Below are 27359 nucleotides of genomic sequence, written 5' to 3'. Positions count from 1 at the left end.
GATATGTCATTATGGCTGAGCAGCCTGAAAGGATCACTCACCAATACGTAGTATATGCAAGCGCCAATGCAGTATGTAGCTAGGTCCCACTCCTTCACTCCCCTAGGCAGCTCTGAAAATGGAAGCAACCAGTCCTACTCACACTGTAGGACAGGCTGCTGGTGGCCATTGTAAATAATTCCTGGAGAACCCCTTTAACTAGATCGCCATCAGAAATGCTTATCAGTGTGTACCATTGTTGTGTCTGTGAAGGCAATTCCAATTGTATTTATTTCTTAGCAGGTCGCCTTACTCATCTATACTAATGCCTCAGTCAGATTAGACTAATGTAGTATACTTAGGGAAAGAGTGGATTAATAACATGAACCCCTGAAGATACATTATACTACTGGAATTTTCTCATGTGGCCTCTTTTTCCCCTATAGTTACTCCCTAGTATACAAGGTGAACTATTGTGAATGAATACTCCATACTAGATAAACCTCATCAATATTAATGCAGCAACATTTCCAGGAACTGCAACATTTGATGTAGATAGAGACAATGACAAAACCAACTTTATATAATTGGTTAAACAACTAGTAGAACTACATAGTAAAATATCACACATTGGCAAACATATGTAAAAAAAATACAACCTCTTCTATGAGAATTAATGTCACCAACAATTTCTCAAAATGACGTCATGTTCCAACAAATTGAGCACTGAACATGTGGAAGAATCATGTAAAATGTCTTACTGTCTAACACTAGTCTAAAACTATAGGCAATATGGTGTAAAGCTAGGGAAGCTGGGCAGATTGATATATCTGTCGGAGAAGATTCAGTATAAGTCCAGTGGGCCATCTCACTCAATGATTCCTAGCCTTCCCCACTTCAGTGGACATACAGAGATAGCTGTCAATCCCTGAACAGAACCGCCCACTGGACTCCTTAGCCCAGAATGAGCAGAGATTTTAATGAATAGATCACAAGTTATACAGAATCTTTTCAAATAAAATTCTCTATAAGTCTGCTGAGCTCCTCCTGCTCTATAACATACTGCCGGCTGATCAGGCCGCATGTTCAATATCACAGGTTCCCTTTAAATGACAGAGAAAATGACAGAAAATGTATAAAAAAAACAGCCACCCTACTTCATTAAGAACAAACATATGCTTCGGGGGACATCAAATCATTTGGCTTAAGTGTACGCAAAAACTTCTTTCAATTTTAATAATTACTTACATGGCAGTAAAAAATATATATTTTAGTCACCTAATCTCATATAAAGACTTCAAATTGATGGCATTAATGTTGCCACACAGAATGTGAAACCTGTGTGGATTCTGTTGGCTAGGGGATAGGAAAATCCCTTCCATACAGAATGGAGTTATAGCAGAACAGTATTAACATACTGTATCCACATCCTTCTCATACTATGTCAGTAATAAAATGAAGTCTGTTGCCACTACATAGTCTTCTGGGTCACGTTGAGCTTTTAGTCATCGTACAAAGATAAGTCAGTTTGTGCTTTAACGTCAGCAACAAACTAGTAGCTTTCAGACTCAGTAAAATAAAATCAGAAGGTAGCACACCGACTAAAGACATATATACTGTATATGTCTACTTGTGAAATGTTCATTTGAAAACACACAGCCCCGAAATAACGTTTTTAAACTTTCAGTGAACACAATGTTTTTTTGTTCTTTTTCCTTTTTTTTTTTTAAGTAGAATAAAACCAAAAATAAACATTTTTTTTCTGTAACAAGTAGACAGATGAATAATATATTACATCTATAACTGTATAAGCAGCTATACTCGTAACCACTTCCCATGTTTGGAATATGTAGATAAACAGAAGTCACACAATAATGGCGTAACTGCTGTATGCACATCTAATTGCTTACGAAAGATTGACACTTTTGGCAAGGCTTCCAGAACAAAAGCACAATAGCAAAAATAAGGCATGGTTACCGATTATCAGCATGTTAGGCAGTGGCACATAGCAAGACCATTTGGCAATCCTAACACTGTGTAATAAACATATGTAGCACATTTTTTGAATGTAATAAAACATTCTAATAAAAATAACATAAAAACATGAACATAATATAGATTCCAATCCTGTCATACAGGTGCGTACATTTTAAACGTGTGGGTGTCAAACTCTTGTCATACAATTATGCATGGCGGATCTTCATAACTGCTTAGCTTCTGAGAAACTGCATGGTGAAGGACTTCTGTACAGGTACAATATGATTCCTTCAGTGGAGCTTCTCCATTCCCACAGACCTAAGCTTTTACAACTCAACTCCAATCTATGTAGAAACATATTCAGTAGCCATCATATGCCCATATATCTTCTACTTCCGGGGGGGCACTGGGTAGCATGGAATGCAAAGATGCTGAAGACAATCAGGACCTTTATGCCTCAGTAGAAGAATGACTTGCCAGGTTGGAGATTAAACATCTACTGTCGGATCTCCGAATTTGAGCAAAGTTACTGTTATGTCAGCCTTATCTCTTCCGTGCTACAAGCCATGGTGTCACTCCCTTAGGATGAATGAAAGATGTTAAGAGATCTACTTAAGTAGCCAATAAAGAGCAATCATTTAGCTGAGGTTCAACCACACAGCAAATTCTTAGATATGATTCATGCAAGCCATTAGTCTGTACAAACATGTTAAATGACACAAGTCACTGGTGCTATTTGGCATGAGCAGGGAAATGTAATGGACATTATGTATCCAGTGAACTGGTCCCAGATGATCATCAAGTCTGTGGAAATATGTCTACAAGTAAAGCAATAAGAATCTCTTCAATCCTGGGGATTCCAACAGTAGCACTGACTACTGCCAAATAGCTTGTGCAAGTGGGTAAAGATGGACTTATGGACAAGTAGGAGAAGGTATATGTAAACATATGAAATCATCTTGTTTTTCTCTATAAATACAAAGTTTTGATTATATACAACTTCATGCTTGCATGGTTAGATTTGTCACTGCAAAGAGAAATAAAAAAACATTGTTAGTAGATGTTCCATGCCATCATATTTCACTCCAGCGACTTCAACCTGCTGTGAAAATATTAAAATATAGTTATATACACCAATCAGCCGTAACATTTAAACCACCGGCCTCGTGCTGCCAAAAGAGCTCTGACCCACTGAGGCTTAGACTCCACAAAATGTCAGAAGGTGTCCTGTGGTATCTCGCACCAAGATGTTAGCAGCAGTTCCTTGCCTGTCTTTATCCCATAGTGCATCCTAGTACAATCTCTTCCACAGTTCTGATGCTCACAAGCCCATTGTAGGCATTTTCGGAGGTGGATAGGGGTCAAATTAGCACTCTGCAAGGTCTGCAGCTATGTAACCTCCTACACAGCAAGCTACGATGCACCGTTTCTTCTGAAGCCTTTTTATCAAAACCGACTTTTTCAGCAATTTGCGCTACAGTAGTTCTGTGGAATTGGACCAAAAAGGCTCGCCTTAACCCATAAATGCATCAATGATCATTTCGTACCCATGGTTCTTTCACTAGTTGATTGCTTGTCCTTCCTTGAAACATACCGTTTAGGGATGCTCTGGCCCAGCTGTCTAGTCATCAAATTTGGGCCCTTGTCTAAAGCTTGCCCATTTTTCTTGCTTCCAACTAATCAACTTTAAGAACTAACTGTTCACTTGCTGCCTAATGTGTCCTATTCCATTGTGATAAGATTATCCATGTTATTCACTTTACCTGTCAGTGGTTACTATGTTATGGCTTATTGATGTACATCATATATTCAGCTACAGCATGCTCCTTAATATATCTCTGGCCACAAAGATAAACATTTTTGGGGGCTGCCAAAAGCAAGGATCCAACAGGACGGAGTTCCTGTTCAATTTTTTTGGTTCACCCTCCAGAAACTCAACTTTACAGAGGCATGGAAGCGGAGTAATTCCCATGCTCTTTTAGGGTATATTCACATGCTGTGTTTGAATATACCTTTTTAATGCACATTTTTTTTAGGATGTTTCTACAGTTAATAGGATTTAGGAATTTAGGAAATGAAACATTTCATACAAAACAAACTTTTTGGCCTGTGGAACTATATGTGATGTATAGTATAATTTTATTAGTTTTCTCCATTAGGAACACCAAATATCTCCTGCCAAGAAAATGGCATATCCAATAGCAATGATATAACAAGATGTAAGAAAATGAGAAAATATTGGGGGGGATTTATCAAACTGGTGTAAAGTAGAACTGGCTTAGTTGCCCATAGCAGCCAATCAGATTCCACCTTCTATTTTCCACAGCTCCTTTGGAAAATGAAAGGTGGAATCTGATTGGTTGCTATGGGCGACTAAGCCAGTTCTACTTTACACCAGTTTGATAAATCTCCCCCACTGTTCCCCTGCTTTACACAGCAATTCCATGCCTAAATAAAGGAGCACCGAGGCTCAGTGTTTCGCATTGATGCAGCTAGCTTCAAAACCATGGACAACATCTCCATGAAGTTTGTAGGTTCTCACTGTGTTTGTGTGGGTTTACTCCCACATTCTAAAGGCATATTGATAGGGATTAATTTAGATTGTGAGCTCCACTGTGAGACATTGGGTAATGGCAATCTCTGTGAAGTGCTGTCGAATGTCAGCGCTATGTAAGTAAAATAACAATAGAAACATTTGTGCATTTTTTAGCTCTGTGATGACATCAAAGCTACTGTAGGGTTATTCAGAATCTCGTGGCGCCCCATGTCTGACATAATGTTGCATGCCTTAAAAGGGTTTTCTGAGATCCTCAGGATAGGTCATGAGTCTGATTGATGGGGTCCGACACCTGGAACCCCCACTGATCAGCTGTTTGGGAAGGCACCAGCGCTCCTGTGAGCGATGTGGCCTTCTTGCAGCTTACTAAGCACAGTGCCATACATTGTATAGCATGATGTGCTTGGTATCGCAGCTCAGCCCCATTTACTTCAACAGGGCTGGGCTGTGCCTAGGCCACTTGACCAATGAACGTGTCATCATACAGCCTAGGGAAAGCTAAGAGAAGGCCGCAGCGCTACTGCGAACACCGCTGCGTTTTCAAAGAACTGATCGGCAGGGGTGCCGGGAGTCAGTATCCCACCGATTGGATACTGATGACCTATTCTGAGGATAGATCATCAGTAGTAAAATGAAAAACCCATTTAAGCTGTATGATGTGACTTACATGACTTCCAAATTTTTCAAACACCACATTGCAACTTTACAATCCCTAAGTAGGAGCAGCACAAGTCCCCTTCGAACTGTAACCTAAAATGTTCAGTCTCCCAATAGTAAATTTTAGCTGATCAAAGTACATTAAAAATAAATCATGCAGTCTATTTGGTGTTATTCTTATTAACAACTTCATGGTTAAGTATACAGTGTTAGACTAGACAATTCTCACCTTCTGCCAGCAGCCGGGCATTGGAAGTCCATCTGGTCCCTGTTTAAGCATACAAGAGTGCAATAGAAGTCAACATTACACATGATACATACGTGATGGAAAAAATTATTTACTACGTAAAGATGACGGATACATCTAAAAAGTTTAAAATATTACACATGAAAGATTTATTGCTACTTTTCACATACTTCATCAAAAAGTAGCAGAGCTGATTATTTTTAAATCAACACATTTTAAAACATTCTTACAGTTTTATCTCACTTATTGTATGTTACTATTATTTTCTTTCTTTTAGGGAAATAATATACACCTTAGTTGCTCGAGCCCAAAATAAAAAAATATATATGAAAAATATGCATATTTTAAATTAAATGCATATTTTCATAAGTAATAGTGTACCCAGTGGCATCTTGATGCCATAGCCGGGCATGGATTGGCAGCCAGTAGTTGGCCACAGTGCTAACATGCTGTCCATGGTGATAACACCACTGCAGTCAGTGACTGGTTGTTATGGTCATGTGAGCACAGAAAAATTGTCATCACCCTGAGATGACAGCAAGAAATGGAGAGAGAGAACAGTTGGCCACAGGGACTAAAGTGCCCACAGTAAGAGGCTGAAAGACTAATCTACTTTTATTACACTAAGCAGGTCCTATAGGCAACCATGGTGAATTAGATTTCCATGTGGTTGCCCTATTTTTACTCCATGTATAGAGATTTGATTCAAGAGTCTAAGACTATGGGGCACATTTATTAATAGCGGCATTTTAGACGCCGGTCTTAATAAGCCTTATAGCTGGCAGTTGATCGCCAAAGTTATGTAGGGGCGTCTAAACCAGGCATAGAAAATGGTGAATAAGATGGGCCTGCCTGCCCGTCCACTTCCCCTCCTACGCCTCGCCCCCAATTTTTTAGACTGGGTGTGAGCGGGAAAGAAGTCGCAGATTCTGCCACACCATGGCATGTAACATAATCTGCGCCAGATATACGCCACAAAAGTGGCGTATATCTGGTCATAAATTTGTGGGATTTTCCCACAAACAATACTTATCCCTATTCACAAGACAGGAGATAAATAACTGGTAGGTGGAGGTCCAACTGCTGGGACCCCCACTGATCATAAGAAGGAGGGGGTCTTCTGTTCCCCTGCTCCATTCAACTTTATGGGACTGCAGAGAGGCCTTACACAGCCCACAGAATTGAATGGAGTGGAGGTTGAGCTGCATGACCACTGCTCTACGGATCCCACATTCTAGTGATCGTTAGGTTCCCAGTGGTCAGACCCCCAACTGATCAGACACTTATCCTCTATCTTGTGGATAGGGGATATAAATTATTCATGGGAAACCCCTTTAAGGCTTTCAGATACTAGCATACCAACCCACAAACAAAAACACTTCCTAATCTCTTCCCTTGTAGATTGTAAGCTCTTGCCGGCACGGTCCAATCGTTTAACAGTTTCATGTTTATCGTATTTGTATTCTTATATTATGTACAGTATAAACCAAAAGTTTGGACCCACCTTCTCATTCAAAGAGTTTTCTTTATTTTCATGACTTGAAAATTGTAGATTCACACTGAAGGCATCTAAACTATGAATTAACACATGTGGAATTATATACATAACAAAAAAGTGTGAAACAACTGAAAATATGTCATATTCTAGGTTCTTCAAAGTAGCCACCTTTTGCTTTGATTACTGCTTTATACACTCTTGGCATTCTCTTGATGAGCTTCAAGAGGTAGTCACCTGAAATGGTTTTCACCTGAAATGGTTTTCACAGGTGTGCCCTGTCAGGTTTAATAAGTGGGATTTCTTGCCTTATAAATGGGGTTGGGACCATCAGTTGCGTTGTGGAGAAGTCAGGTGGATACACAGGTGATAGTCCTAGTGTATAGACTGTTAGAATTTGTATTATGGCAAGAAAAAAGCAGCTAAGTAAAGAAAAACGAGTGGCCATCATTACTTTAAGAAATGAAGGTCAGTCAGCCAGAAAAATTGGGAAAACTTTGAAAGTGTTCCCAAGTGCAGTCACAAAAACCATCAAGCGCTACAAAGAAACTGGCTCACATGCGGACCGCCCCAGGAAAGGAAGACCAAGAGTCACCTCTGCTTCGGAGGATAAGTTCATCCGAGTCAGCAGCCTCAGAAATCGCAGGTTAATAGTAGCTCAGATTAGATACAGGTCAATGCCACACAGAGTTCTAGCAGAAGACACATCTCTAGAACAACTGTTAAGAGGAGACTGTGTGAATCAGGCCTTCATGGTAGAATATCTGCTAGGAAACCACTGCTAAGGACAGGCAACAAGCAGGAGAGACTTGTTTGGGCTAAAGAACACAAGGAATGGACATTAGACCAGTGGAAATCTGTGCTTTGGTCTGATGAGTCCAAATTTGAGATCTTTGGTTCCAACCACCGTGTCTTTGTGTGACGCAGAAAAGGTGAACGGATGGACTCTACATGCCTGGTTCTCAATGTGAAGCATGGAGGAGGAGGTGTGATGGTGTGGGGGTGCTTTGCTGGTGACACTGTTGGGGATTTATTCAAAATTGAAGGCATACTGAACCAGCATGGCTACAACAGCATCTTGCAGCGGCATGCTATTCCATCCGGTTTGCGTTTAGTTGGACCATCATTTATTTTTCAACAGGACAATGACCCCAAACACATCTCCAGGCTGTGTAAGAGCTATTTGACCATGAAGGAGAGTGATGGGGTGCTGCGCCAGATGACCTGGCCATCACAGTCACCGGACCTGAACCCAATTGAGATGGTTCAGGGTGAGCTGGACCGCAGAGTGAAGGCAAAAGGGCCAACAAGTGCTAAGCTTCTCTGGGAACTACTTCAAGACTGTTGGAAGACCATTTCAGGTGACTACCTCTTGAAGCTCATCAAGAGAATGCCAAGAGTGTGCAAAGCAGTAATCAAGGCAAAAGGTGGCTACTTTGAAGAACCTAGAATATGACATATTTTCAGTTGTTTAACACTTTTTTGTTATGTATATAATTCCACATGTGTTAATTCATAGTTTTGATGCCTTCAGTGTGAATCTACAATTGTCATAGTCATGAAAATAAAGAAAACTCTTTGAATGAAAAGGTTGTGTCCAAACTTTTGGTCTCTACTGTATGTGTACCTCCTCTTGATGTACAGCACCATCGAATTAATGGCGCTTTCACATATTAATAATAACCGTCCTAACCTTTATTTCACTATGTTGTTGTCTGAAATATGACTTCACAGCTCTGTAATACATGGTCTTTTGCATTGGACCAAAGCTACAAGCTACTGGCTACATCTTCAATTCATAGGCATACCAATATTGTATGTAATACATATCTGTGAAAGTCATGTTTATAGTCATAGTACCTGTTATACTCATTGCTGTTATTTATGATAAGCCACTTTAGATAACATAATGTTGTGCTAATCTTACAGAATATTACTGCATTATCATTTATATGTGATTATCTGATGATTGCATGCTCTCATACAGAATACATAAACATATTTTTCCAGTCACACCAGTCTCTTACCAGTAATTTGGCTGATTTCATAAACTGGTAACTAGAAATTAATAGTTATTTATATCTGGAGTTTGCAACACTGGATTTAAAATGTAGATCTATATATTATTCATTGTTTCAGAATGCATAGCTAGTATGAAATAATATTGTCTAGAGCCGGCCATACACATATAGAAGTTGGTTGATGCTTCATTAGTAATTGAACAAACAAACATCTGGTAAATGTCCGTTCCGTCTACACATTTTAGTCCATATTGGCCATTACAGTTATTCAAACAGGCCATGATGAAAGATCTTTCTGGGAACAATCTTTCAAAGACAAATCATATGTCCATAAATGATCATTCTTTGAACGAAAGATCTTTCATCTGTAAAAAATGTAAAAGACAGACAACTCTTCAGATGATGATGGTGTCATTGGTTGGCTAAAATGATCAGTCATTGCTAAATTTCACCTGACAAACAATCATTTTGGTTGAAATCAACTGTTTTGATCAACTTGACTTAACTAATTTGTATGGTCACCTGAAGACTCACATTTCCATTACTTGAAGGAGGGAGAATTAATTACCTATTTGCTTACTGTGCAAATTGAAGGACAACAGAATGCCATGCCCTGTTATATTTTAAAGGGGTTGTCTCACTTCAGCTAATGGCATTTATCATGTAGAGAAAGTTAATACAAGGCACTTACTAATGTATTGTGGTTGTCCATTTGCTGGCTGGATTAATTTTTCCATCACATTATACACTGCTTGTTTCCAGGGGTTATGACCAGTGCTGAGCGAAGAGAGCTTCATTTCATAGATCCAAAGTCGCTTCAGTCAAAACTTCATTTGAATGCTGTACAGAGATCCGTCTCTGCACAGCATTCAAATGTATGGGCTCCGCCAAAATGAAATTTATTACATCTGAAGTTGCGCAAGGCTTCGTTGAATAACTTCGAACATTCCATTTTTCAAATTAAAACCATTTTAAAACTGGGATCCGAACTTCAGATCCCAGTTTTAAAATTGTTCTCAAGTTGAAAAATTAAAGTCCAAAGTTATTCACCAATGAATTTCATCTTGGCGGAATCCATTCATTACGCTGTAATCTCCGTACAACATTCATGCAAAGTTTTGACCAGAGCAACTTCAGATCTATGATCCAAAGCTCTCTTCGCTCAAAACTAGTTATGACCACTCTGTAATCCAGCAGTGATGGCCATGCTTGCACACTATAGGAAAAAGTGCCAGCCTCTCTGGTGGACAGGACCGTGGGAGCGTGCATAGGCACACATGTACAGCAGCTCCTTATATTCCACATGAAATTACAATTTCGAGGCACCTATTCTTATAAATCTGCATTGTGCCATTCCTCTATTATTTCTACTAGAAATTAATTAATACATTGATAACTGTTACTAGTCATGGTGTCTCCCTACACTTTCAGACACTGTCCAATGAGTGCTGGCAGTGGCAGACTGTGTACGGTCATGTCACCTTTGAAAAGGAGACTAGTTACACCCAGCAATCACGTTAAAAGATGTTCTAAAATTAATAAAGGCTTCATGATAAGTCATCAATATCAGACAGTTAGGGGTCTGTTATCTAGACCAGTGTTTCCCAACCAGTGTGCCTCCAGCTGTTGCAAAACTACAACTCCCAGCATGCCTGGACAGCCTTTGGCTGTGCGGGCATGCTGGGAGTTGTAGTTTTGCAATAGCTGGAGGCACACTGGTTGGGAAACACTGGTCTAGACCATTCACTTGAGCATTGTGGAGTGAGCCTTCTGCTTCTTGCTCTGTCCACTGTTTAGCTTCTGGCACTGGTGGCTCTGAAAGTAGCAGATCAGTAGGGGTGCCTGAGGATATGTCATCAATATCTGTAGCCTGGACAACGCCTTTAATTTTTCTTGGGGAATAGAAGTATTTAGGCTACTTTCACACTAGCGTTCATGGGTCCGTTCGTGAGCTCCGTTTGAAGGAGCTCACGAGCGGACCCAAACGCCTCCGTCCAGCCCTGATGCAGTCTGAATGGAGCGGATCCGCTCAGACTGCATCAGTCTGGCGGCGTTCAGCCTCCGCTCCGCTCGCCTCCGCACGGACAGGCGGACAGCTGAACGCTGCTTGCAGCGTTCAGCTGTCCGCCTGGCCGTGCGGAGGCGAGCGGATCCGTTCAGACTTACAATGTAAGACAATGGGAATGGATCCGCTTGAAGATGTCACCATATGGCTCAATCTTCAAGCGGATCCGTCCCCCATTGACTTTACATTGAAAGTCTGAACGGATCCGCTCAGGCTGCTTTCACACTTAGAATTTTTTCTAAGTTATTAATGCAGATGGATCCGTACTGAACGGAGCCTCCGTCTGCATTAATATGATCGGATCCGTTCAGAACGGATCCGATCAAGCGCAAGTGTGAAAGTAGCCTTACTAAAACAGACATGTCAAGGGTGGTGCCAGGACCTCTTTTACAGCACTCCTCCACCCATAAAAATTCACAGAGAGAGAACATAAAATGTGTAGCATCTTGTATAAAGTCTTTTAGTAGTCTATTCAGCAATCTTCATCCCCTACATGGGTAATGAATGCTCTGTGACATCCACTAATGGGAGGCTTTGTAATATCCTTACAAATGGTCACCAAGCTTTTTGGCATTTAGGCATGGAGTCTCCTCTGGCAGCAGATTACCTCCTGTGAGAACAACTGTCTGCCATTGAGGTAGAGTCAAGGACCTCTGTGCACATCATATAGTCAGCCAGTTCTCTGAAATCAGGGAGTTCAGCTGATGTTCATCTAGTGTGTATGGACACCTTTAGATGCCATGGTCAGTAGCAACCACAGCACCAAAGGACTATAACTGTAAATGATGTGCTCTCCTATTTTGAGGTCATTAGTGTAGAGATCATGATTGCTTAGAAATGTCCAAAAGACTATAAAAACATTACACAAGACGGGGCTCATGTAAAGGTTCGTATGGGTTTACAAAGGCTCATAAAGGTTCACATAAAGGGCTCATATGTAAATGTATTTTTTTTATTTTACTATGATAATTGTTGTAAAAATATATTAAACTGAGTTCTGCATCCTCCAGATATAAATCACACACAGTAAAGATAAAATAACAGATGTTTTACACAATATGCATGCTTCATTTTTCCCCAGCAGAACAGCATAAAATGTCTGTATTTATGCAAAGAACGCACTCGTCTCTAGACCCTGTTTTTGCTCTCTGTTGAATTCTTCAGGCTCTGTTCACACTAGTGTCATGGCTTTAGTTATTATTGGAACCAATGGTTCCACTGACACTAATGGATCCATCAGGTTTTTATGACTGTAATATACTAGTCTTAAAGAGGATCAGGAACCCGGTGGAGCGGACCCTAACAGTAGTGTGAACAGGTCCTAAAACACAACTTTTTCCTGACCTTGGTGATTGTTCTTTTCCTCTGTGACTTTACAGAGATAAAATAACTACCGGTATGTTTGCCATATTGGTACAAGGAAAGGGATTTGTAGTATACTTTTAGTATGGGCAGGATTTTAGATTCATGCTGAGTTGAGGAGAGGAAGCTGTGAAGAAAACTACAGGGAAGGTGAAGTAAGTTTCACAAGGTGTCTAAGCTATTATAAAGGGTGTGTAGAGAGGACGGGGCTGCAGGCTATTACATCACTACATACATTACCTATCTGTTCTCTGATAAAGGACTGTCTAAACTGTAGACAGTCGCAAGCTGCTAAGGTAGGTTCTTTATAGCGGTTATCCACATATACTGCAAGGTTATGTGTGTCTGTATAAGCTAATACACCAATATTTCATTACTTGCAGAAGATTCTGAGGAAAAATACAGTGGAAGGACATACAGTGTTAGCACTTACATGGGTTATCAGTAGCATAGGAAATACTCAATTAGTCATGTGATAACTTGATCCATGCAAGAACATGCAAATTTTTTCTGATGCAAATGTTTCTAGCGTGGTCTTTGCATCAGTGACTACGACAAGGACTCACATGCAGGGAAGGATAGGAAAGAGAAATACTGTACCAATTGGCAAGGGGCATCCAGCCCATCCAGGCCAGGCTGACCTGGTTCCCCTTTTTCCCCCTTTAATCCACGGAAACCCTGTTCGTAAAAATTAACTTGCAATGTTACTTATTAATAAAAACCTTGAAAATGATCAAACCTGTTTGAAACTAAAACAAAAGGAGAAAACAGGAAAGAGCAAGCATTTATTTTCTACCATGATCATAAGAACATACGAAAGTCACCTATGGCCACATACCATCCAACTTACGGTCAGTAAGTACTACAGATGCTAAACTGTAGTAGCTTGTATGTATGCAACAAGTTGAATTTTAAGAAATTACTAAAATGTTGTTAGGCATCTTACTGAGCAAAGGTAGAAAGATTTCTTTTGTATTGGTGAGATCTCTAAATGTTTGCTCTTTCCAGCACATATTAGATTTCATGGCGTCATTACTGGATTTCTGAGACATACCAACGGGCAAGGTGCATCTAATCCAGGGGCACCCTGTTCTCCTTTCTCCCCTTTAGGCCCTTTTTTGCCTTTTTTTCCCTTTTCCCCCTGTGAATACAATGGTTTATAAAAAAATATATATATATCAAAAGTGTCAGCAGATGAGAGGTTTGAAGGAACATTTACCAAGTTTTGCCTGCTATGTTTGTTGAAATGAATACGAGTCTGTAATAGTTTGTATTTTGGAATGTGAGCACTGAAAAAAATATACTGAATTATAATTTTGTGACTAGCATTAGACTATGCCCTAGAGTAGTCTTACAAGTTTATGCAAAAAGCACCCTTTCCTAATAAATTCCCTAAAATTTTAAAAATGACATGTATAGATGCCAACTGTATCCGAAGAACCAACCAACCACATGGCCTTTATAGCAGATATATATATCTTACCTTCCATCCATACCGTCTCACATGTCATAACAACATGTCTGCCTGGGGCCTCTATGAACTTCCAAGATGAAAAGGGATAGTCTGCAGACTGATATTACATTAGGTCTCCATCTCAACAATCTAAGCAATGTACCATACAAATGGCACATTGCTTAAAACAAACTACAGGAGATTTCCACTGTGGTGATGCAAGGATTATAGGCACCCCAAGCAAACTGCCAATTATGGTAGGGAAGCTTGTTATGGCTAGGCATTTTCCCAGTGGCAGAAATGAAGTATTAGGCCTAGTTCACACTTCCAACAGTGATTGTGAACCCAAACCAGAAGTGAAACTGATAAAGAGCTATTTGCACATGTTCTGTATTTTTAACCTGCACCTGGTTTTGGCTCACTGATGGAAATCACTGACCAAATCATCGAAGTGTGAACTAGGCCTCACATTGCTGTCCATGGATGGTTGAAGTCTTCAGAATGTTGTGGATCACAGAGGTGTCCTAATAAAGCATATAGACAAGAGTCATCTTCATGAAACCAACTAAGAGATGTTAGAAGATCAGCTCTTGTTGAGTTTTCCCTTTAACATGCATCTATATATCGTTGCATCTTCCACCTGGCAGTTTTATATATGACATGCAAGGTGCACTTGCTTATCAGGAAAGTATAGAAAATACACATTGGAGACTAGTTCAAAAATTATGCAATTTTAGCTTAAAGAATATCTCTAGACCTGCTCCTAATAATGGCATTTAAAAGCTTATTCTATGATGAAAAAAGTAAATGTCCTTCATACCCATCAATAGGCTGTAAAAAAACGATAAAAGCAGAAATTGTTTTTTATTACTAAGGAAGGGAGGAGGAGGCCACAAAATTAGTAGAATGATGGATAGCAGTCAAGGAAAGACTGGGGGATTATTCTGAGACCACTGTGAACTTTAGGCACAGAATGTGCAATGTAATATGAACTGTTAAATTCAGGACTTCACAGTTATCCACCAAATAAACCAGTTAGGTTCAGGGAAAGGAAAGCTTTAAGGGAAAAAGTAAGCAAGTAAAGTTATAGGAAAGAACATGTAGGATGAAGGAGGAGAAGGGAATGCACCTCTGGAAAGGAAACATAACACAAGACATTAACACATTCCTGATCAGTCAGTGGTAAATGAAGATGGTTTATGATAAAAATAAATAACACAAAACAAAAGCAATGAAATAACATTACACAAAACCGTCATTTACTCTAACGTAGCTGTAACATTAAGTAGTGTTGTTAAAAATTACTATTCTATAAAAATTAAACAAAAATATTTTCCTGCGTGCCAACCATAGCTTGACCTATCAGTATATTTTTTTTTGAGTGAGAGGAATCCAGAATACTTGGAATAACCCTAAGCACACATAGGGAGGACATATAAAATGTAGATTATGGGGGTCATTTACTAACAAGAAATATGCCTATATTAGGTGTATTTCTGGTGCATATCGTTTGCTCCGCAATTTGCGACTTTTCCCCCCTCACGCCAAGTCTAAAAAAGTAGGCACGGCTTGGGTGGGGAAGGGGGTGGGCCCGTCTCATTTACCATTTTCTACACCTGTTCTAGGAAGTTGTCTTACATTTAGAAATGGCGGTGGATCCGCTCAAAGTTATATAGAGACCAGCATTTCTACATAACTCCTGTGGATCCATCGCCAGTGCAGAGCTTTATTAAGACGGGCGTCTTAAACGCCAGTCTTAATAAATGCGCCCCTATGTCTTCTCAAATTTGAACTGTGGATTTTATTGCTGCTTGATAGTTTCAGCCTTAGGCCGAATGCACATGGCCGTGTTTCACGGCCGTGAGCGGTCCGTGGAACAACGGGCTGGATTCCTCCTGACAGCAAGAGCGCACAGCGTCATTGGTTGCTATGACGCCGTGCGCTCCCTGCTGCCGCCGCAATACAGTAATACACTGGTATGATCTATACCAGTGTATTACTGTACTGTGGCGGCAGCAGGGAGAGCATGGCGTCATAGCAACCAATTACGCTGTGCGCTCATGCTGTCAGGAGGAATCCGGGTTTCCACGGTCCCCTATGTTGTACCAGAAAAGAGATTAATCATATTATATCAGACTCATAATGTGAAGGCCCATAAAAAATGTGTAACTCTCATGTGCCACTTAGAATAATAGTGTCTTACGTGGTGTTTGGTCCTGTTACTTAAGTGGCCCCCAAGCAAAAGGGTAGTCAGGGGCAGGCCAAAGTGAGGTCAGACAGAGTATGTGCGATCTGATAAACAGTCCCGAGGTCAGGGTGGGAAGTTCAGGGTCAGAACGGAAATCAGGCGGAGGTCAGGTCAGTCAGCAAAGGGTCAAATCCAGGAAACAGGTAAAAGTCTGTACATGGGCAGATGAATATAAAAACAGTACAGCTTTGCAGGACACTAGCAAACAAGAACTTATTGCATAGGCACCTTCTCATAGGGATCTCAGGGTGGAAAGCCTTTGACTGGTGAAGATTAGGGTGTGTGCACGCTGGCCCTTTAACAGGCAGAAGGTGCATGCACATGTACCCTGTAGGCAGAGAATGGGCAGGCATGCCTGTAGGAGAGGAATGTAGAGCAGATGAGCAGAGCAGTGGCAATGCCCAGGTGCAGAGCAGAGACAAGCACAGGTTGTCACTATAACATCCCCTATCCTATGAATAGGGGATAACCTGACACAACTGGAATATCCCTTTAAAAAGGTTGTCTGTTGACAAATTCTTTTTTGTTTCCATCATCATCCACCAGTCCTCCCAATAGTAACGTCAACAGTGCTGTGCTATAACTGACTGCTATAGTCATGTGAGTTGTAAAGGGACCTGACATCACTATCCACAGGAGTAGTGATGGGGGAAGCAGTGGTCCACTCATCTTTATTTTGTGACATACAGCTCAGTAATTGATTTGCCAAAACAGACCCAGATTTTCCCATCATAGAAGGTAATGGCATATTTACAGTACTGCAGTTAAACACCAATCAGAGAGTAATGCCATATCCTGGAGGTCATTACTTTCTATGATGGGAAGTCCCATTTAATTATGATATGTTGGTCATTTTAGTTAAAATCCCTATATATATAATTTACTGTAGGCACTTCATTCAATAATTCATTAAAGTAATTTCATCAGAAAAGATAAATTAGCGTTGCAGTACATGTCATCCATGACAAGCTAACATTTTACGATTTTTCACTTTAAAAAAGTAATATTCATATAAGCATAGTGGGGGAGATTTATTAAGCATTACCAACACCAGTATTGATCCCTTGTCTGCTAGAGTAAGATGCACCTACAGTAATTTATTAAGAGGCAGGTGCTTCTTAATAAATTTAGGCACAGCTATGGCCCTCCGTGAAGTCAAAACTATGCCAGCTAGGGAGCTATAATTTACACCAGTTTCTTAAATTGCTTAAATTATAGTAAACTGGCTAGGGTGCAGAAGGCCAGGCCCCCTCATCCTAGACCTCACCTATGCCCTTTCCACTTTTCAGGAATATTATGTGAGTAGTGGAAAACTGCCAAAAGTTGCACATTTTGAGCAAATGATGCATGCACCAAAATTTCCGACTTACAAATTCCAAGGTGACATTTTTTCAGTTCGACCGACAGCTATCTTAAGGCCCCTTTCACACGAGCGAGTTTTCCGAGTGGGTGCAATACGTGATGCGAACACATTGCGCCCCCACACTGAATCAGGACCCATTCATGAGCGTTGTTTTTCATGCATCACTTGTGAATTGAGTGAAAATCGCAGCATGTTCTATATTCAGCATTTTTCACGCAGCCCTGGCCCAATAGAAGTGAATGGGGCTGTGTGAAAAACGTTTTTCACGGATAGTTGCTAAGAGATGTTGTTTGTAAACCTTCAGTTTTTTAGCATGCGCGTAAAAAACATATCAAAACGCATTGCACCTGTGCAGAAAAAAACTGAACAACTGAACACAAACGCAGACAAAACTGACTGAACTTGCTTGCAAAATGGTGCGAGTTTCACTGAACGCACCCTGAACGCATCCGGACCTAATCCGTCACGCTCGTGTGAAAAGGGCCTAAGTGTATGGGCAGCCTTACTAGGAGAAGCAGATGTAGGAAGAGACATGTTTTGCCCTCAGCTGAACGTATGAGAGTACTTTTTTTTATAGAAATCATTACTTTGTGGACATGGTAATAAAATACTTTGTAGTTAGTGAGTATTATTAATAAAAATAACTGCTCATCCAAGTAAGCTTTGTCAGTAAGTATACAGTTGCAAGAAAAAGTATGTGAACCCTTTGGAATTATATGGATTTCTGCACAAATTGGTCATAAAATGTGTTCTGATCGTCATCTAAGTCACAACAATAGACAATTACAGTCTGCTTAAACTAATAACACACAAATAATTTAATGTTACCATGTAATTATTGAACACACCATGTAAACATTCACAGTGCAGGTGGAAAAAGTATATGAACCCCTAGACTAATGACATCTCCAAGAGCTAATTGGAGTGAGGTGTCAGCCAAATGGAGTCCAATCAATGAGATGAGATTGGAGGTGTTGGTTACAGCTGCCCTGCCCTATAAAAAACACACACCAGTTCTGGGTTTGCTTTTCACAAGAAGCATTGCCTGTTGTGAATAATGCCTCGCACAAAAGAGCTCTCAGAAGACCTATGATTAAGAATTGTTGACTTGCATAAAGCTGGAAAGGGTTATAAAAGTATCTCCAAAAGCCTTGCTGTTCATCAGTCCATGGTAAGACAAATTGTCTATAAATGGAGAAAGTTCTGCACTGCTGCTACTCTCCCTAGGAGTGGCCGTCCTGTAAAGATGACTGCAAGAGCACAGCGCAGACTGCTCAATGAGGTGAAGAAGAATCCTAGAGTGTCAGCTAAAGACTTACAAAAGTCTCTGGAATATGCTAACATCCCTATTAGCGAATCTACGATACGTAAAACACTAAACAAGAATGGATTTCATGGGAGGATACCACAGAGGAATCCACATCTGTCCCCAAAAAACTTTGCTGCACATTTACAGTTTGCACAAGAGCACCTGGATGTTCCACAGCAGTACTGGCAAAATATTCTGTGGACGGATGAAACCAAAGTTGAGTTGTTTGGAAGAAACACACAACACTATGTGTGGAGAAAAAGAGAGTAAAAGAGGCACAGCACACCAACATCAAAACCTCATCCCAACTGTGAAGTATGGTGGTGGGGGCATCATGGTTTGGGGCTGCTTTGCTGCGTCAGGGCCTGGCCGGATTGCTATCATCGAAGGAAAAATGAATTCCCAAGTTTATCAAGACATTTTGCAGAATAACTTAAGGCCATCTGTCCACCAGCTGAAGCTCAACAGAAGATGGGTGTTGCAACAGGACAACGACCCAAAGCATAGAAGTAAATCAACAACAGAATGGTTTAAACAGAAGAAAATACACCTTCTGGAGTGGCCCAGTCAGAGTCCTGACCTCAACCCGATTGAGATGCTGTGGCATGACCTCAAGAAAGCGATTCACAACAGACATCCCAAGATTATTGCTGAACTGAAACAGTTCTGTAAAGAGGAATGGTCAAGAATTACTCCTGACCGTTGTGCACATCTGATCTGCAACTACAGGAAACGATTGGTTGAAGTTATTGCTGCCAAAGGAGGTTCAACTAGTTATTAAATCCAAGGGTTCACATACTTTTTCCACCTGCACTGTGAATGTTTACATGGTGTGTTCAATAAAAACATGGTAACATGTAATTCTTTGTGTGTTATTAGTTTAAGCAGACTGTGATTGTCTAGTGTTGGGACTTAGATGAAGATCAGAACACATTTTATGGCCAATGTGTGCGGAAATTCAAATAATTCCAAAGGGTTCACATACTTTTTCTTGCAACTGTAAATGACTAAGCAAACTGGGAAGGAAAAGGTCTAAGTGCAATGCTCATAGTCCAAGTGTTCACTGGAGTTTGGCACACAGGAAAAAGTTTGGCTTTAAGGAACCTATGATACGTTAATTCAGGAACACACTTGCAATATTCATCCACATCCACATTGCACTTTGGTCACCTTTTCTCCCCTTTCTCCTGGGTCTCCTTTCTCTCCTCGAGGACCAGGAAAACCCTGAAACAATATACAAAATGATCTTGTCTGACTGTATGCACTGGACCTGGACGCATTACAGGGAGTTACGACTCAGAGATATATTTTCTGCAAATGTTTCACAGTATCGTGTGGAAATCTCACTCTGCATCATTGTAGATGGGGGGGGGGGGGGGGGGGGATTTATTATATTAGTGACATGTCTTTTTGATGCTCTCTAATGTTATTAGGTTATATACACATACTCTTTTGATGTTGGTACCATTTGGCTTCCTATCATTAAATTATGTACACTAAGCTTTGGCTCTAACTCTGGGTAATTTCTTACTTTATATTTATGTTTCAATATATCAAAGTAAAGTTCATAGCCAAGTTAGAATATCTATAGCTGCGCATTTATTTCCCTTGTTTTAGCTGTAAAAAAAATAATATATATATACTGTATATATATATATATATATATATATATATATATATATATAATGGAAGAAAAAAAAAAAACATGAAAGTGAAATGTTTCCGGTATGTACATAAAGCATGCACAGCCATGCTTCATCCATATGACTTACATCTAGACCAGGTTCTCCATCCTTGCCCTGTGGGAAAGATTGTGACATCTCTCATTAATGACAGTACAAGTATATCGTACAATGATTATTTTCTTTCCAATTCAGAATTGTTCCCTGTATGCAGCTAGCTAAGGCAGGCAGTATATAATATCATACTTATATCTTGTAATGCATCCCACATACATGTGCACAAAGGCAATTTAGCTAAATATGTGTTAAAAGGGTCCTCCATCTTTCTAATTTGGTAGTGACCACAAAGTATCCCACTGATGCGACCCCCTGGAATCAGCTTCAATCTATGGGGAAATCTGGCAGTACATTTTCAGTTTCCCTGCAGCGCCACCACAGGAGACACTAAACATTGCACAGTTTCCATTCAACTCAATGAGATGTCTGGGTAATGCCAGGCAGGTCATGTCAGACACTCTTTGTAATCACTCTTCACTTTGGCAAAAAAGTGAGGATAGAAACAGGAGAACTTTGAATTCCTCAGAATAACTCAGAATTCCCTAATAGAGTTAATTAGAATGGATTTTCTAAACTGAGGAGTCCCCTCTTTATGAGGCAAAGTGGAGTGCTTCTGAATTTGTTTTCAGTGGCTCCCACTCTGCCTAACCTAGCCCATCCATGTATCACGTGGAAGCTGGCATGTATGGCAGGCAGCAACTTCCAGCTGGTATTGCCAGGGTAGTCATAAGATGGACTCGCCAACTTATATATTTTTTTCCCTTCTGAAAATTAACACCTGACCCAAGAGAGAGTCAAAAGAACCAGCCCATTAATGCACATCAAACAATCAGTCAATAAAAAAATATATGAAATTTATTAGACACCAACAAACACACATTTCAAATTGTATACAAATAGAACAAAGTGCGGTACACAAAATAATGTAAGTGACTGACACAAACAGAATCCACTGAGCGTCCGCTAAGTGGGGACATGAAATGTAAACCAGCTATATATAAAGTATCCTATGCACAACATAAGGAAAATGTAGTGTAAGGTCAGGCCGCTGAAGGTAATCAACCTTGAGGAAGCCGGACTGCGCCGGCGATACGCGATGGGCATTTCTCATGTTGCCAGGCCCACTGCACCAGCTGTTTATGTAGGTTTTTGGCTCTTGATATTTGATCTCATTTTTGTCTGTCTTTATTTATTCAGCGGTCTGACCTTACACTACATTTTCCTTATGTTGTGCATAGGATACTTTATATATAGCTGGTTTACATTTCATGTCCCCACTTAGCGGACGCTCAGTGGATTCTGTTTGTGTCAGTCACTTACATTATTTTGTGTACCGCACTTTGTTCTATTTGTATACAATTTGAAATGTGTGTTTGTTGGTGTCTAATAAATTTCATATATTCTATTATTGACTGATTGTTGGATGTGCATTAATGGTGTGGTTCTTTTGACTCTCTCTTGGGTCAGGTGTTTTTTGTAATATTTTCTTACCACCCTTTTGCACTCCTTGGACCATTTGGTGTGCCCCCTGTTTCTTTAAATTGTTTTAATTTTCAGAAGGGTCTGTAATAATAAGACAACCTCTTTAAAAGGAATCTATCATCAGTTTTTTGCTGTCCTAAGGGCCGCATAAACTAGTGACAAGTCCCCTTAGCAAAACAGTGGGTCACTTTCTTTAATGGACCCAGCTGTTATTCTAGAATCTGCTACTAAACAGTTCAGTACACAGTGTAAGCCGATGAGTGCTGATATTTATAAGGATCTAGCTGTCATCACCCCTTGCTGCTTATTGACAGTTTTTTGCCTACTACAAGCAGTATTAGTGGTGGGGTAGGCAGACAGGGTAAGCCAGGTCTCCTGAATATCTCAGGACTCACTGTGTATTGAACAGTTCCAGTGCTTGAGCTGTTCAGTACAGGATTTTAGCAAAACAGCTGGTCAATGAGAGAAAGTAGCCCTGTCAACAGTTCATGCTGTCCTTAGTTATGTCACCATAAAACTGCTGACAGATTCCCTTTTAAAGGGATTCTGTCACCTCCCCTAAGGCAAAAAACGATTTAAAACCAGCCATGCAGCACAGCTTACCTGGATTAGGCTGTGCTGTTCAATCTTGAAATCCGTCCAGCAGTTAGTTCAAAAAACGAGTTTGATCAATGAGGAAATGCGTCCTGAAGGTGCCCAGAGGGGCGTTTTTTTCTTCTGAGAGAGCCCAGTCCCGCCCCTTTTTCAGTGCCCAGCCCGCCTTCCTTTTACTTCCTAACCGCCGCCCCCAGCCTGCCACAGCCTCTCCTGCCTCTCCTCCCCCTCCCTCTTGCCGAACGAAGTCTCGCACAGGCGCAGTACCCACTGAGGGCTGCGCCTGTGCGATCATCAGGAGACTGAGGGCGGCAGCTTCATCTTCGTCACTGGGCATGCGCCGAGCCCAGTGACGTCCGATGCTCGCTCTTCCCTGCTGACTGAGGGAAGAGCGAGCATCGGACGTCACTGGGCTCGGCGCATGCCCAGTGACGAAGATGAAGCTGCCGCCCTCAGTCTCCTGATGATCGCACAGGCGCAGCCCTCAGTGGGTACTGCGCCTGTGCGAGACTTCGTTCGGCAAGAGGGAGGGGGAGGAGAGGCAGGAGAGGCTGTGGCAGGCTGGGGGCGGCGGTTAGGAAGTAAAAGGAAGGCGGGCTGGGCACTGAAAAAGGGGCGGGACTGGGCTCTCTCAGAAGAAAAAAACGCCCCTCTGGGCACCTTCAGGACGCATTTCCTCATTGATCAAACTCGTTTTTTGAACTAACTGCTGGACGGATTTCAAGATTGAACAGCACAGCCTAATCCAGGTAAGCTGTGCTGCATGGCTGGTTTTAAATCGTTTTTTGCCTTAGGGGAGGTGACAGAATCCCTTTAAGGGAACTTATTACAATGTAAATGCAGTCCTGTCTGTAGGCAGGAATGCATAGAGCAGGAGGGGCTGAGTGGATTGATATATAGCAGGCGTACACAGTTCTCATAGGGAACCATAGCAAAACTTAGCATGACCCTTGCCTCACCGAGTTTACCAGTGCAACAAACACTCCCAGATTTCTGACAAATTTATGATTTTTTTGAGCAGAAGAAATTTTAATTTAAAAAAACTGTAATAAAAACAGTCACCCTCCACCTCCCACTTTATCCAACTTTTATGTTGGAAAACATGGAACAGGTGCTCAAAAATAAATATAAGGCTCTCATTCTGAACACCATATTTTTCAATGCATTTACACCTGACAACTGGCATAAATACACTGATAAATCTCCTCCCATACAGCTTCATGTCTGGGGCTTCTCTCTGTGTATTATAAAGCTGTCTAACTGAAGCCATCACTGGAGGGAGCTCAGTGCACAGGAATGTATACAGTTACCATTCACTGTAAAGGAATCTGTAAAAATCTATTTGCATTGAGCTCCCCTAGTGGAAGTTACATGAAAATGTAGTGTTTTCATGTCAGGAATAGAAGAAGGAGTTTAATGCCGAGCCCTCCTGCCACATCAGCCCCATAGCAGTTGTGTGGTCTGAATCCATGGACGGTATGCCACTAATGTATAGTGTTGTTGGGAAAATATTGAGCATAACTTGTATTTTATACATATACATGCCTGATGTTTCAGTACACGGAAAGTCCAGTACATGGTCTTACTCAGTGATTGACATACATCTCTGCATACACAGTCATACAGGGAAGGCTGTCCACCACTGATTACAGCTGTACAAATGACCAGTAAGTATAAAAAGTGCAGCGATTTAAATGAATAAAATACAAGTTATACTAACTCTTTTCAAATAAAACTTTATATGTTATATATGAACTATGTTCACCGTGACAGGTTCCCTTTAATTTTAAATCAACAAATCATCACCATCATAATTGCTCTCCAACTGCCCAGAGTACCTCATAGCTCTGGTCATCATGATGTCCCCAATGATGTTTTCTGGATAACTTTGCTGCAAAGCCACTTTATTCCCCTCTCACACTGTATGCAACTGGAGCATTTAAAGTCAAGATGGCAGTAGTCTTATTGCTCCAAGTCAAGCCTTCTGAGTCCTCGTTCCACTTCTTTACTCTTAAAAGATATCTCTGATCTCATGTATGTTAGACACAACACAACTGAGATCTAGTCTGACGTACACAAGCTCAGCTATTTAGAGTGAATAAGTGGGTACATGGGCATGACAAGCTTGACTTGTAGTGTCAAGACCGCTGTTCCCTTGAATTTAAATGATCCATCTGCATAATGTGCATAGGGGGAATAAAGTGGTTTTGAAGCAGAGTTATCCATCAAAGTAATCAAAAACATTGTTGTGGATATAATGACCAGAGCTGTGAGGTACTCCAAGTGGTTGGGGCCATTATGGTGGTGATAGGTTCCCTTTAAATTTATAGTCTCCATTTATGCTCTCCTGGCACACTGATTCTACCATCTCTACCTTAGCGTTCTTACTTTCTACACTTGAGTATTGACAAAAGTAACACTTCATACTGGAATTAAAATGTTTCCAACTCACAGGTAAACCATACGGTCCTCTAGGCCCTGGATCGCCAACAACACCTTTTTCTCCCTAAAAAACAACATTCATAATATTGCTCCCAAATTTATGATAGTCAATAACAGTCAATTGTAAAAACATAGGTGTAACTGAAAAATTTTAAAAATATATGACAAAGCCAGTTGTTTGTCCACAAAGTCAGCTGACTCTTTAAACATCCAAAGCATCTACAAACGCGATTGTCTGAGTTTTCAAATTTTATTGCAGGGGTTACCTTTTATACATCAGTGTGATATACCGTTATTAAAAATTATGGCTAGCATTAAAAAGTAACATTGACATCCCTCATCTCTAAATGATAATGTATGGAGATAATTGTACTATTCATTGCATCAATACTTACTAAATGCTGTATAATTTACAATAACCAATGTTCATGTGACTTTTGAAAAACAAATGTGGTCCAGTGTTGTATAATAAGTTACATACCCTGTCACCTTTTGGACCTGCTGGACCGGGAGGACCAAGTGGCCCATCTGTACCCTAAAAAAGAATCAGAATAGAACAGTGAGTTCATTTATGGATCAGAACACCCATAGTGGTGGATCGGTTCCCTCTCTGTTCATCAGCAACACAGGAAATGAAAGGACCGATTGAGAAAGAAATCATGTTAGAAGGTGTCATGCAGAGGTGGCATATAGAAGGTCTTATAGTATGTTAAAGTCACAATCCAGAATACATGAAACAAGACAAGGTAAAAACAGGAACATACATGAATAAATTATCATGTTTTCAGAACATACAGTAGAAATATTTTTTTTTTCAGAATAATCAGGACCAATTCAAAGTAGATTTTCAGCCAGACCAGAGATGGACTGATTGGAACTTGGCATCCAGAGCCAGTGAAGAGAAAGACGCATGCCTGTACAAAAGGAGATCATGCTTGAAGAACTGAATGATGAGAGATGAGTGGGAGGAGGCCATTCCAAGGTGTTCTAAATGTACAGTAAATTGTCATATTTTCATTCATTAGAGTGACAGACATGTCATTATATGGCAGATTCAGAGCATATGTCCTCCCTGACCATAACAGAGGCCTGTTACTAAAATGGACTTCCTTCTTCAGTATATTGGGTTTGTTAATTCTTACTTTTTTTCATAAAATCAACGGATAAAGATGGATGTGTTCTTGTAAAGATTGTCAAGATTGTATAGAAATATCCACTTCCACAGTGGCTAAGTTTTTTTTTTTACTTATTGCATTTAGATTTTTTTTTTGTGCATCTTAGGGCTTGTTCTACAGTTCAGACTCCATTTGCGGCATTGGTCGCAGATTCCATCAAAAATGGCAGAAAGAAAGGTCTTGCATGCAAGACTTTTTTCCGCTGAAAAAAGTGAACTCCTGAATGGACCCCATTATAATCAATGGGATCTGTTTGGCACCTTTCAGGTCAGTTATAGGCACAATGGGACAATTCTGTTATTTTTATTGTTCTGCTTCTATAACTGAACTGTACAATGGAAATCAATAGCTGAAATGCGAAAGAAGCCTTAGGCATGTTTCACATATGCGTGAAACAGATCCGACAGCCGGAACAGCCTATAATAATTATTTGGATTTTTTCTTATTGATTTTGCATCAACAATGAATCAGTGCAGTGTTGTTGACCAAGGGTAATGTCAGTGTGAAAACAAATCTCTTCAAACTAATTGATTACTATTATAAAATAACAGCACGTATAACTATTCACCTGCTTCACGCAAGCCAAGGGATACTTTTGGAAGCATTTGAGTCTGTATACATTGGTCTCCTATCTGTTGGTTCTCTTGCAGCCTGCAGAAGGTTTTCCATTTGGATTTTCCCATATTCTGCTACGTATATTTATTCACCCTCTGCCTTCACAAGCATTTCACACCCTGCTGCACAGGAGCTGCCACAGCATAAAACTCTTCTACAGTGGAGATAGTGGAGGAGATTTACTACGTTATAACTGGCACACACCTCGCACCGCATTTGTTATGTGTTTTAGAACTTTTTGTGCTTTCAGTGACAAAGTGTATGGCTTAACTGGAAGGAAAATGGTTTAAAAAATGACTACGTAAGTGAGCAATGTAAGTTAGCCTAGCAATAATATTATCTTCTAGAAAGATGCACCAAATTTAGTGAGTCACTATGATAAATCTGTGGACTATTACAGAATTAATAAATCTGCCCTACTGTGCTTTATTAGTGCATATTGTTTTCTTACCCCAAATATAAACCTTTTTGAGTCAAAATCCTCAAGTATAGTTCATCTCATAGTCCATTTCCACTTCACCCACTCAGGTCTGCCACATGCCTTTTGGCGATTGGGGCTTAAATATTGTTTTTTGAACA

The 27359-nt window shown here is 40.4% G+C and overlaps 1 protein-coding gene across 1 annotated transcript in view; it reads right to left on the bottom strand.

The window, feature by feature from the left end:
• Positions 1–299: 299 nt before the first annotated feature.
• COL25A1 (collagen type XXV alpha 1 chain) overlaps positions 300–27359 on the bottom strand; it is a 423067-nt gene continuing 396007 nt past the window's right edge. The window contains exons 33-39 of the mRNA XM_044277438.1: positions 25472–25525; positions 25001–25054; positions 20506–20532; positions 19904–19957; positions 13415–13501; positions 5400–5438; positions 300–2983 (exon numbers count right to left, since the gene is read on the bottom strand). Of these exons, the coding sequence (XP_044133373.1) occupies positions 2981–2983; positions 5400–5438; positions 13415–13501; positions 19904–19957; positions 20506–20532; positions 25001–25054; positions 25472–25525 (318 nt within the window). The 3' untranslated portion in view covers positions 300–2980. The remainder of the gene's footprint in view (positions 2984–5399; positions 5439–13414; positions 13502–19903; positions 19958–20505; positions 20533–25000; positions 25055–25471; positions 25526–27359) is intronic.

The sequence above is a fragment of the Bufo gargarizans genome, chromosome 1, assembly GCF_014858855.1.
Source record: "Bufo gargarizans isolate SCDJY-AF-19 chromosome 1, ASM1485885v1, whole genome shotgun sequence".
In the NCBI taxonomy this organism is placed as follows: domain Eukaryota; kingdom Metazoa; phylum Chordata; class Amphibia; order Anura; family Bufonidae; genus Bufo; species Bufo gargarizans.
Note: the sequence above shows the minus strand (reverse complement) of the source record. Positions and strands in the feature narration are given on the sequence as shown.